At 34.2% G+C, this 12915-nt stretch overlaps 1 protein-coding gene across 5 annotated transcripts in view; it reads right to left on the bottom strand.

Annotated features, from left to right (window-relative positions):
- ADGRB3 (adhesion G protein-coupled receptor B3) overlaps positions 1-12915 on the bottom strand; it is a 729921-nt gene that overhangs the window by 285807 nt on the left and 431199 nt on the right. For all 5 annotated transcript variants that reach the window (XM_058734363.1, XM_058734362.1, XM_058734364.1 and 2 more), the window contains one exon: positions 3995-4038. In XM_058734363.1, coding sequence (XP_058590346.1) covers positions 3995-4038 — 44 coding nt within the window. The remainder of the gene's footprint in view (positions 1-3994; positions 4039-12915) is intronic.

Raw genomic sequence — 12915 nt, 5'->3', positions numbered from 1 at the left:
TTTATTTTATGGGTCATCCATAATGAAACATTTTCTGCATCCTGTTAATTAGTTATCCAAAGCAAGATAAAAATATATTTTAAAATTGTCTAAAACTATTGTGACCAATCAGACTAAAATAAAAATATCTTTGCTTGGGATTATCAGGGTAACAGATTATCATGAGAAACAAAATGGATTGTTTATAACAGACCTCAGTATTGTACCAAGCTGAAGTATTCTCCCTTGAAACTTCCAATATTAGGTTTAATAATTGCTAGAGCTGTATGTCACTAATAAGATGGAACATACATGGAAATAATTCTCAAAGAGAAACCGTAGCTGAGAAATATTTGAACATTTATTCTTGTACAAAACTAATCAATTGAAGAACTTGTTGAATATATGCTACGTGCAGATGTCCTAGGCATTAAGGATGCAGTAGTGAATAAGAAAAAGTATCTCTCTCATGGCACTTACTTTCTGGTCAGGGAGACAGACAAAGAGAAATAAAATAAATACTAAAGTAGGAATGTATGCTGTGATGAATACAAAATAGGGTGCTATAAAGAGAAGAACAGTGCAACACTCTGGACTGGATGGTCAGAAACAACTTCAAGAAGGGATGTACAAGGAGATACACAGAAGCACAGTTCATTTAACAAAATAAATTTAAAATCACCTCAATGCCATCAATATTAGGGATAATAGATCAATTATGATATATTTATACAATGCAGCACGTACAAGAAGTGTAACATATGTAGTAAAGTTTTAAAATTTCCACAACGTATTGTGGATTTAAAAATTGAGGATGCCAGTGTTACATACTGTGTGATAATATTTATGTAAAAATCGTATTAATTTCTATGGCTGCATACATATGTCAAAGCATAAGTGGATACCTGGAATTATACATAACAAAATATAAATAAAAGTGACCTTGGGGAGATGGGTAGATACAGACCCCAAGTTGATTAAGATGATTAATTGGGACTTCTGCCTAAGCAATTATGTTTTAAAGTTTTATACCTAAAAGATACTCAGGCATTAATTTTGCAATTAAAAATTAATTTAAGGGGTGCCTGGGTGGCTCAGTCAGGCATCTGACTTCAGCTCCGGTCATGATCTCATGGCTCATGAGTTCGAGCCCCGTGTTGGGCTCTGTGCTGACAGCTCAGAGCCTGAAGCCTGCTTTGGGTTCTGTGTCTCCCTCTCTCTCTGCCCCTCCTCCACTCACACTCTGTCTCTCTCTCCCTCAAGAATAAATAAACATTAAAAAAATTTAAAAAATAATTTAAAAAATTAAAAGTAAGGCAAGAGGGGAGGGGGATAAAGGGTGGGCAAAATGACTGAAGGGGGTCAAAAGGTAGAAACTTCTAGTTATACAATAAACAAGTCACAGCGATAAAATGTACAGCATGGTGACTATAGATGGTGTTGCATATTTGAATGTTGCTAAGAGAATAAATCATTAAAATTCTCATCACAAGAAAAAAAATACAACTATATGTGGTTATGGTTATTAACTGGACTTGTGATCATTTTGTAATACAAACAAATATCAAATCATTAGGTATACCTGAGACAAATATAATGTTATATATCAATTATACCTTAATGAAAAAGGTAAGACAATCTGATAACATAAATCAAAATTAAAAGACAATTTTTTTAAAGTAGGCTTCACACCCAGCACAGAGTCCTATGATGGGGCCTGAACTCACAACCCTGAGTTTAAGCCCCTGAGATTAAGACCTGAGCCATGATCAAAAGTTGGATGCTCAACCGACTGAGCCACTCAGGAGCCCCAAAAGACAACTTCTAATTTCAACTTTATTACTACAATCTTGAAAAAATCATTTAAGTCAACTCATTTCTATGTAAAACGTAGTAGCTATACTTATATAACTATACTTAGAGCACTTATACTTAGATTTGAAATCATTACATTGGTAAAACTATTGTGTATATATATGAACATGATAAAAATAAATCAGCTGTGAAGAAAATAAATACAGTTGTCTTAACCTTCATTGTTTAAAACTCACCCAGAAAAACAATTTAATGATAAAATACTCTGGTAAGAGGGTGATGGGACAGAAGTTCTGTCAGTTTTGATTACTTTTCAAGTACATCAAAGAAACATGAACTGCACTGATCCCTTCAGATAATCTACTTTGAAAGGCAGCTAACCACACCTCTGACTGGATAGTTTTCTTCAAGGACAACTTAACAGTTGAATTTTGTAAGGCTAAAATATGTTTTTGTTTGTTTGTTTTTTTGCATGACAGGTAAGAGTCATGTTTTAGCAGATGCTGGAGAAAGAGTGTGATTGATTCCTAAGACTAATGCTGACCTCAAACACTAATATATTTATAAATTAAACTTAAAACCTTAGACATTCTGTGAAAGAAAACCAAAAGAGTCACACAATAGGAGAATGCTGTTTCTTCTCATAGTATTCATTGAACAGTCCCAAAGGTCTTTCAGAATAACTAACACTTCCCCTTTTTGGATTGACACTGAAGCATGTTCTACCCACTAAAAAGATAATAAAACTAAATCCAGGTTGGTTATTATTCATGAAGATATGCAAGTAGCTATAAACTGGAGTTTAAGATGGTACATTTTTCTTAAGTAGAAACCATTTGATTAGATTTTTGTGGTGTTTCATTCTTTCTTTGGCTATACAACATACTAAACAGTGCCTTAGAATATACTACTAGAGTCTTTTCTGGCTATTGGTAAAGAGCAAATCTTGCAAGAATTTTCCTACCATGGACTTCTGTATTGGATTTCAAAAAGAAAAAAATTATGACATCAGTGAGGACATCCACCTGATGTTATCACCAGGGCAAGTTGGGTTCTTTTTATGGCACTAGGGTTCTTGCGAGAAGAGGATCCCTAGAATATCAGAATTTATAGCAAATAATATGCCCAATGTCACTTATTAATTATCCACATAAATACTGTAATTTAAATTGCATCCATTCCCTAAAAATAACCACATTTTCAGTAGGTTTGCTCTTTACCTAGAAATTCTAATCATGCCCTTCTCCTAGACCCTCCAGTAACTTGTGAGAGGCAAGTAAAATAATAAAACCTCAGATGTAGATCAGATATGGGGTGAAGAACACTGGGAAAAATCTTAGAATACCTAGTACTCAACAATGTGGTGCCCTATCTAACAGCATCAACATAGAGCTATTAGCTCTATGGGATTAATTGATATTTATCTCCCCTTCATGCAAAACAAAACAAAACAAAACAAAACAAAACAAAACATTGTATAATCTGGAAATAAATGTACATAAATATTTAAAACGTAAGAGTCTAATTAAAACTTAATCAGGACATTTCTGCTCTTTGAGTCCTTCCTTAAAATCTTATAGAATTACTGATGAGATTAAGATGATTTTGACCAGATATATTGCAATTACTTACAGAAAGGAATCATTGGAGAATTATTAATCCTCATTTATTACAATTGTTTTCTTTTGTCTTCATGAATTCATTAAATAGGTGAATAAGACAATTAAATGTCACTCAATGTTTTTACAATAAAATAATCTGGAAGGGCCATATAAATATTACATTACTCTGATAATAGATTCAAGGTCATGCAAATAATATAGTGGTCTAATGATCATAGAGATTGCTATTTTAGTGTGCAATGCTAAGCTGGAGTACTAGGGCAAAATGTTGAAATATTATTTGAGCTCCTACGACTTTAAAATATTAGAGCTTCTAAAAAATCCTCATGGGATTTGCATAGCAATGTGTCTTACATATTAGGTAATGCAATCCTATCTTGGGACATAATCTGATGGCATCATCACACACAAACACATTCATCATCTTGTCCTGCAGATTCAAAAAGCAAAATGTTTTCTGAGTGTAACACACATCCCACTAACTTATCATTTTCCTGTTGACTAGCAGGCAACTGAAATAACTTAATGTGCTTTGAATATATAATCCAAAGTAATATAAGAAAACATCTGTCACTTACGTTTTTGAGTCATCCCACAATACACAATAGGGATTCAAAGTACCCTAAAAATAAGCAGAAAAAGAATAAATGTATCATGAATACACACAACAAAAATGTAAGTTTTATGTGAAATGCAAACAGAATGGTGGGTTTCTTATCTTGCAGTATGAAACTCTCAAGATTCCACCTCCATTTTTTTCCTTGCGTAAAAAATTTGTATGCTTTTTCTCATAGACTTGGTGATGCATTTTATGAAATTCTCTTCATGAAGACAATACATTTACCACAAATGTCATAACCTATGTTTAGTTATTTTGAAAATTGAAAGTGAAGCTCTCATATAGCTCAAGGTCTATATTTCAATGATTTCTATTTCATCCTTTTACCTGTAAAATATTAATTCCTGGATTATTTCCTTTAGGAAGACCAAAGTATCTACACAATTTAAATCATGGTGAAACATTCTGTATTATGCACATGTACAAAACACCACTGACATCCTCATTACTCTCTAGTTGGTCACCTTCCTAGGGGCAAGAGATAGTAACATTAATTGTCCATTTCTGGAGAGTGTGTTGGCTTGCAATAGCTTTTTTTCCCCTAAAAATGGGTTTATTAGGTATGGCTGTACTTTTTTAAAAAGGAACATTTTATTCAATAATGATGACGATGAATGAAATAAAAATTGATGCTCCTCACCTCACAGCATTCTTTGAGTTGGTTTTCCCTTAAAGTACAAAGAATGTGAGTGCCATTAAAAGAGATTTTAGGTACAAATTTGTATTTGATATGCAAACTTCTCTGCCCCACACCCCCTTTCCCCTACCAAGTCATTCATAGTTGCCCTCTTGGGGTGTAGTTCACAATTAGCATGAACTAAACCAGATCCACTATTTAATAGTCCCTTTGCATGTCTCCTTAATTATAATAATTATACCTATTGAGTGAGATGGAGATGGAAGCATAAAATGGGATGTTCTTTCGAATTTGGAAAGAAATAAAGTTTAATCATTTCCTTCCTATAAGCCTAATTTAAGATGTAAAAGTGGTAAAGTCTCAGTAGAGCTATTCTTATCTCTTAAAGACCATCTCATTCTTTTGAAATCCAGAAAAAATGCAGACATGACCAAATCTAGACCATGGCAAAGTGTTTCTTTTTTTTTTAATAGTTCACAGACAAGGTTACATTGGTTTTGGGTGTACAACATAGGCATTTGACAAATTTATATGTCGTGTTTTGCAATATCTTCTTAATCCACAGATCACTTTTGTATAGATCGCGTCTAATGAAACTATGTAAAAAAATGTCAAATTTTTATTGGTTCAATATTTATATATGTATGAGTGGCTACCATGACCTTCAGGATGATACAAAGAATATTCTCCGCACTGGATTACCTTGGGTAGTGCTTTCTGTTTTGAAGAGTACTAACTGTTGAAATGTTTTCCTTCTGTTTGTCAGATTCATTGGGCTTTATTTTGCCCTTTTGAAACTAGCCTAATAATTATTCCTTTACATGATATCTTTAGATAGCTACAAATGCTATTATATCCCTGAAGAGTCTTCTGTATTAAACATACTCCGTGGATTTCAAGTTCTCTCATTCCCCACATCACTCATATGTTGGAGCACACGTTTAAAGCGCATTTAGGGCAACTATCCATGTATAGAACCTACCTGTATAGAACAAAGTGGTGCTCTTTCCATCCTCCTTTAGGTGCCACATTCTTAATAATGCAGACTAAGACTACATCAGATATATTTGTAGTCTCTCCCTCAGCTTGATTACATATACATTGAAGTCTCTTAGGAGAGACATTCTGAATCCTGATTTTGACATCCCACACATTCACTATTGCTTCAAAACTTTTAATCATTAGAGGATTAAGAGACAAACATGGTATCTATGACCTCATCCAACCAAGTCTTTAATAAAAATGATGACTAGGCCAAGGCAGATAAAAGTTACAGTCCTGAAACACGCTACTGGCTCCATTCCACAGGTGGACATTCTCCCCCATGACAGCCAGCTCCCAGCCCTCAGTCTTGTCTTACATGTAGATAATCACTGTCTTCAAAAGTCTAGGCAGGCTCTTTGTGAAACGTTCCCTTTCTAAGTGCTGTTTTCTGGGTCCATTCTAGAATTTCACTAGAAATAAACATTTAAAATGGTGATTCTAAAATTTTTGTAATCCACCCCAATTTTATTTTTTCTTTTAATTATAACATTTGACTAACTCCAATATTTTAGCACCATTACCATTCTCCAAAAATTCCTCAAAGGCCACATTAGCCAAGGTATCTTACTTCTTATCAAATGTTCATACCTATAAACTATGCTGTTAGAACAAAAACACTTCCTTCCCTGAAAAAAGTTACAGTCTTATAGAAGTTGATGAGAAACACACATGTGGAATGTTTATATAACCATAAATAGATATGTTTTTATAAGTGTTACTAGTCATAATATACTGTTTAAGGGACAAATGAGGGGCATCATGGCTTGTGTTAGATCAAGTTTCATGGACTAAGTGTATCTTTAATGTGAGTCTACAGGAGGCATAGATCTGGGGAGGGTCACAGAAGGGAGTGGTGTTTTGAATTGTTTTCTTTTTCTTGTTCTTCCTTTATTTTTCCTTTATTTTTAAAATTGTTTTCTTCCTTGGTCTTATGAGATACTATCTGATTTTAGCTTAAATTTTCATTCAATTTGTGACTTTCTAAGAAATCCTTAGCATAGCTACAATGTTGTATCATAAAGTTATGGTGTATTTATCTGGGATTTGTTCAAAGAACTCAGAGCACTTTATAGAAAACAAATTATCTTTGAAATATTACAATGAAGGATATGAGTATATGTTTAATTAATATAGAAATTATTATAGAAAGGTGATACATTCACCTTTTGAAGAACCAGAGATAATGGTCTTTAGAAGAACCACAGATAATGGTTCTTCTAAATCTAGTTCACTTCTTTTAGTAATATATGGGTTAGATAAAGTTAAACCATTACAGGATACTGATTATAGGATTAATATTTCATATTTAGTGTTCCTAATAGTTTACAACAAAAGAAAAATAATATTAGGAAAGAAATATAATATGAATATAATTGTTTGAATATCTCTTTCTTTTTTACTCTCCTAAAGAAACTTATTTCTACTTTCAGATAAAAATGTAAAGGTGAGAAATGTTTGTTCTACTCTTAATCCATGCCATTGTTAACCCTTCATTTTATCCTCTACCTTCTTCACCTCTCATCTCTTGGATCTTATCTCATATTGCTCTTTCTTTTTGTCCTTGTGAAAATTTAAAAAGCATCCACGTGAGGATTATTAAAGGTTCCAAAATGCACTACTCACTCTTGTGCTTCACTCTACATTCTGGAACCTACACGACAGACAGACACTGCCCTCTGTGAGTTCTAGTGCAGTTACCAATATGGAGGTCTGTGAGCTGCGGTCAATTATTTAAACATTTGAAGTTTAGAAAAATAAGCAGAACAAACAAATCAGAGGAATCTTAGTATCTGGATAGACCAGTTGCTTAAAGGAAAAAGAATGTGTGATGGGAAACATAAGGCAAATATCAATGACAAATGAATACTAAACATGAAAAAAAAAACTGGCTAAAAAGTTCTGCTGAGAAATCACTTATAAAATATTTGTTATAATTTTTAGATACTTTTCTCAAAGGTACTCTGCTACAAGATCTGTTATGAGGAGTTTACAGGAAGTCAATAACAGGAAATGGTGAGCCCAACAGAGAGTAACAAATGTGATGACAGAAACAAGGGGAAAAGAGTTGAGCTATACACTAGCCGATGGACGTAGATTTAAGAAATGCACTAAGCTAAGGAAACAAAAAAAATTCCCAGGCATATGAGATAAATGTACGTAAGAAAATTCATTTTCAAAACTGTTAATATCATTGACACTTAAAATATTAAAACTTCACGTTTTTGAAAACTTTTGGAAATATACTATCTTCTTGAAAACCACATTTTTGGTAAAACAAGCAAGCAAACAAATAAAGAAACAGATAGCAACAGAAAAAAAAACTGTCTCTCTTGATCCCAGTCAAAATAGAATAGTTAAACTGAAGTTAAATATTTCTACTCACCTACATTTAAGCATTTTAAAAATGTACCATGACTCAAATTTCCTAATTACCATAGGTACTCTACATACTACTTTCAAGTGTCTTTAATAGTCTTTGCCTTTTTTTTTTTTTTTGCTTTTACTTTTACCTCTCTCCCTTTTTCCACATCAACGAAACCAATATACCCATTTAACAGTATAATATAGCACTGGCTTTGTTAATTTATTTCTATGGGTGGTTCTCTCTTTTCCTTTGGCTGCATAACTTTCTTTTTTAAATTTTCTATAATAAGGGATTTGAACATCCTTTCTAGATGTACACCTCAGTGATTCATGAATGACATTCATAAAATAATTCCTTTTCTTCTTTCAAAACTCTATTTCAAGTCTTTTTCTTTCCCTACAGAACACTTTAAATACATCTCACTGTGGTAAATTACTCTTACTATGGTAAACTTCATTTAGTCATTCATGTAAAAGTCACTTAGTAAACCCCTATTACATTCCAGGTACTGAGGATACAGCATTGAGCAAATTTCTTGCCTCACAGACTTAACTATAGTGAAAGGGGCAGGGAGAGAGACAAATAAACACATAAATGCATAAAATGCTAGATGGTAATCTGTGCTATGATGAGAAAGTAAATCACAATGACAGGGAAGTCTGGAAAGTGAATGAGTTGCAATTTTATATATTGGGAAGCCTTCACCAATAAGATGATATCTGAGCAGAGATCTGAAGGAAGTTGATCACAGAAAAGATAAAAGTCACAATAAAAATGAATGAAAACCAAGTTTCTCTAATTTTTCCTAATTTAAGTTCTGAATAAATTCAATTCACACACTATGTTTATTACACTCTTGCTATCTTAGTGTTTGCCAAGTGTTTTCTCCAGACCTACTCCAGAATCAACTGGGGTATTATTTAAAATGTAGATTAGTTGTCTCCACAAGTTCTGAGATTGGGGCTATACCTAGGAATATGCACTGTAATTATTACTGCCTCCACCCACCATAGTTTCTATCCACATCAAATTTGAAGAAGTACTGCTCAAGATGCACACAACAGAAATCATATGGTTTATTTACCCTTTTTTTTAAACTTTCAAATGCTTAGTGCTCATATGTCATAGCAACTTCCATATCTAGAAACGTCTTAACTTTCTGGTACTTTTCATACTCCTGTTAAAATATTTAAACTTAAAAATATATTTAAAAATATATCCTTTTGTCTATTGAAGCAAAGCAAGTGAACAGACGAAGCATTAAGGGCATGAAGAAGGGCAGTGACTTCATCATAACTATCTCAGCATTTCCAATTTTCTGACTCAGATGTTCCAGAATGACTGTCTCTGTCACATCTTCTAGAGCATTGCACATTGACTTCTTGAATGTAGATGGGAGAAAGACTGTTCAGAGGACACTACACTGTCTCTCTTTAATTTTCAATATTTTGGACATAAAGGCATTGCATTAAAAAGACCTGGGTTTTGCTAAGCTTATCTTCCCTTTCTTTCCCCACTAAAGCATAATTGTAGCTATTATATATCACTGCACAAAAAGATTTTGGGAACTCCTTAAGAACATTTCTAATATGATTGACTTGACCCACAAAAGACTCATTTATAATCTGTGTATAATTCTACTACTATTTGAGAAAAGACACATTAAATAAAGTCTAAGGAATGCATGGTGGAAGGGAGCGGGTAAGATCTTAGTGTATGTAATATTTCCATAGTCAAATCTATGAAATGCCCCTAAAAGCTGATCAGTGAGAGTATTTCTTTTAACATATAAACAGCTTCATAGTACCTAAAAGTGTAATATACCACCCAAGGATATGATACAAGGATATGATATTGAAAACTGTATGAAACTGAACTGCAGAAGGTAATCTGTTGAATGTTCTCCAAATCTTTTTTTCAAGGTTATGGTAAGTACTATTCCATATTTCCATATTTTTTAAGGATACTTAAAAAGAACTAAATTGGGTCTAACACTTTTTTCTTCTTCTTCTTTTTTTCCTTTTTTTTTTTTTTTTTTGAAAGGGTAGCTGACATATACCTGAAGTCTAAAGAGCATCATTACAAATGCAATACTGTGTTCTTACTTAATACAATCATGGAGATAAAGGAATTTTTGAATAGATTTATGAGGGTTCTACAGAAAGCAACACATTGAGGACAAGTCAATATGGAAAAGAAGGAGCTGGCTGTAGCTAAGGGAGACTGATATAAAGACCACTGAAGTGAGAAATGCAGAATATTGTTTTATCAGGATGAGTCACATCCATGTTGCATAGCTTTTCTTGAGGAGTTGGCAGCTATTTAATTGGAACATAAAGAAATAGCATATATTTAATTCAGCTTCTGCTATATGGTTACTCACTAGCCCACATTAACCAGATGACACTATTTTTGTGGATGTGATAACAGCTTGCTTCCCTAATTTCTGAGATGTATCACTAACCTGAATGTACATTATTTCCCAATGAATACTGCCTATTTGACATATGGAAAACAGTAAAAAGTAGAATCGCTATCAGGGATTATTTTTATGTGTATTCTTCAGAGAAAATCATTGCCTTCATGTAGATGTCTTAGAGTGTCTTACCCTTGTATGATCACATGATTATATCATTTCCAACAATGGCTGCGCAGGAGCCTGGTGCACCTCTCAACAAACACATGGGTTTCCTAGGAGCAGAAACTCTCCAAGTATTTCTTATGAGTTGGAGTGGCAAATAACTTTAATAAAAATAGTTAAATAACTAGATTTCATACAGGTAAAACATACAGCTTAAGTCTTTTCCTTTTATAGCCAAGAGGATATCTTAATAAAACTTCTATGGGGGGGCGCCTGGATGGCGCAGTCGGTTAAGCATCTGACTTCAGCCAGGTCACGATCTCGCGGTCCGTGAGTTCGAGCCCCGCGTCAGGCTCTGGGCTGATGGCTCGGAGCCTGGAGCCTGTTTCCGATTCTGTGTCTCCCTCTCTCTCTGCCCCTCCCCCGTTCATGCTCTGTCTCTCTCTGTCCCAAAAATAAATAAAAAACGTTGAAAAAAAAATTTAAAAAAAAAACAAAAAAAAAAACACTTCTATGGGATTGTAGCAGAGGCAAAGGCACCAGAAGTGTCTGCGCTACTCCAGTCTATCAGCTGCCAGCAGAGAAGTTTTGCTAAATTGCTTCAAAAGCACAACATATCTGCAAATGCCAGAGTTGCCCCTGACATCCAGCGCTTGGTTCCACAAGGCCCTTTCTGTGGTGGGGCCTAGGTGGTGCTGCTCGTGGCATCCTCCGATTTTCTCTAATATCCCACCACCACTTTACAGTGGCCATTCTCACTGTCTGGTGATTCCTTTCATCAGGTTGCTAAGGTGCTGGAATAATAATCAGCAGGACAAAATTTAATCTCTGGTTGCTAATTAATTCTTATTGAATAATGTATCATCAGTATTGCATTATATCTGATTCAAAATGGCACTCTTAATGTTTACATATACATTTTCTTCATAATCTAAAATTAATTTTGCAATGTTCCAATGCAGGGATATTAGTTTTCTATTGCTATTGTAACAAATTACCATAAACCGCAGCATGGAATAACATAAATTCATTATCTCACAGTTTCTATAGGTCAGAAGTCTGATGAGCTCAGCTGGGTCTCTACTCAAGAGATTCTCAAGGCTGAGATCAAAGTATTGGCATGATATCACTACTTCCTGGAGGATCTAAGGATAAATCCATGCTCAGGTTCATTCAGGTTTCAGTAGAATTAGTTCCTTGCAGTTGAAAGGCTGAGGTCTACATTTCCTTCCTGGTTAGCAACCAGAGGTTGTTTTCAGCTTTTACAGGCTGCCTGTGCCCATTGGCTTGAGGCCCTTTTCATTCATTGTCAAAGTCAGTAATGGTAGTTGAGTTTTTAGTATGCTGCATTTCTGACCATAGCCACAGGGAAAACCACTTTTAATGGTTCATGTGATAAATTAGACCTACCCAGATAATCCAAGATAATTTCCCCATCTCAATGTCCTTACCTTTATTCACATATGCAAAGTCCCTTTTGACATGTAACATAACTGGTTCTGGAGGTTAGGACATGGGCATTTTGGGTGGGGGCATGATTCTGTTTACTATATAGGGATTGACTAACTCTATAGCCCAGAATCCAAATCTGGCCTGCCACCTATTTTTGTAAATAAAATTTCATTGCAGAGCCACACTCATTTGTTTAGATATTGTCTGGCTCCTTTCATGTTCCAACAGCAGAACTAAGTAAATGGGACAGAGGTCATTATAGCTCACATGTCTAAAATATTTGCTACCTGACTCCTAACTAAAAAGATTTGCTCACCACTGCTCCAAAAATAGCAGAATTATTCTAAAATCTTTTTGAAAAATGTTGACTATGTATTATTAATCAAAATAAACTGAATTTGAAATGTAAGTGGGAAGGGTGCTTACTCAAACTGAGGAATTTAGGATATAATCAAGAAAACACACACACACACACACACACACACACACCAAAAAAAACCAAAACAAAACACCATACTAACTGTAGCTAGGGAACAAATTCTATCTCAATTTCAGATGGTGACAGAGCCATCAATCTGTCTGTCTAGTCAGCATTTCAAGACTCTTCCATAAAAATTACCCAGAGCTTTAAGCAGAAAAAAAATCAGAAATCTCTTTCAAATGGACAAAAGGTAGGGTAGAAAAGTGATTCAAAACATAAAGGCATACAAACACCCCTTTGCAGAAATTATAGATTTATAGACTGGACTTCCTTAAGCTTTGTCAAGTGATTTTTAATTCCTTAGGTTTTTATCAGCCTTT

Source organism: Neofelis nebulosa, chromosome 6 (genome assembly GCF_028018385.1).
Source record: "Neofelis nebulosa isolate mNeoNeb1 chromosome 6, mNeoNeb1.pri, whole genome shotgun sequence".
In the NCBI taxonomy this organism is placed as follows: Eukaryota; Metazoa; Chordata; class Mammalia; order Carnivora; family Felidae; genus Neofelis; species Neofelis nebulosa.
The sequence above is the reverse complement of the archived record's forward strand: the minus strand, read 5'-3'. Positions and strand labels throughout refer to the sequence as shown.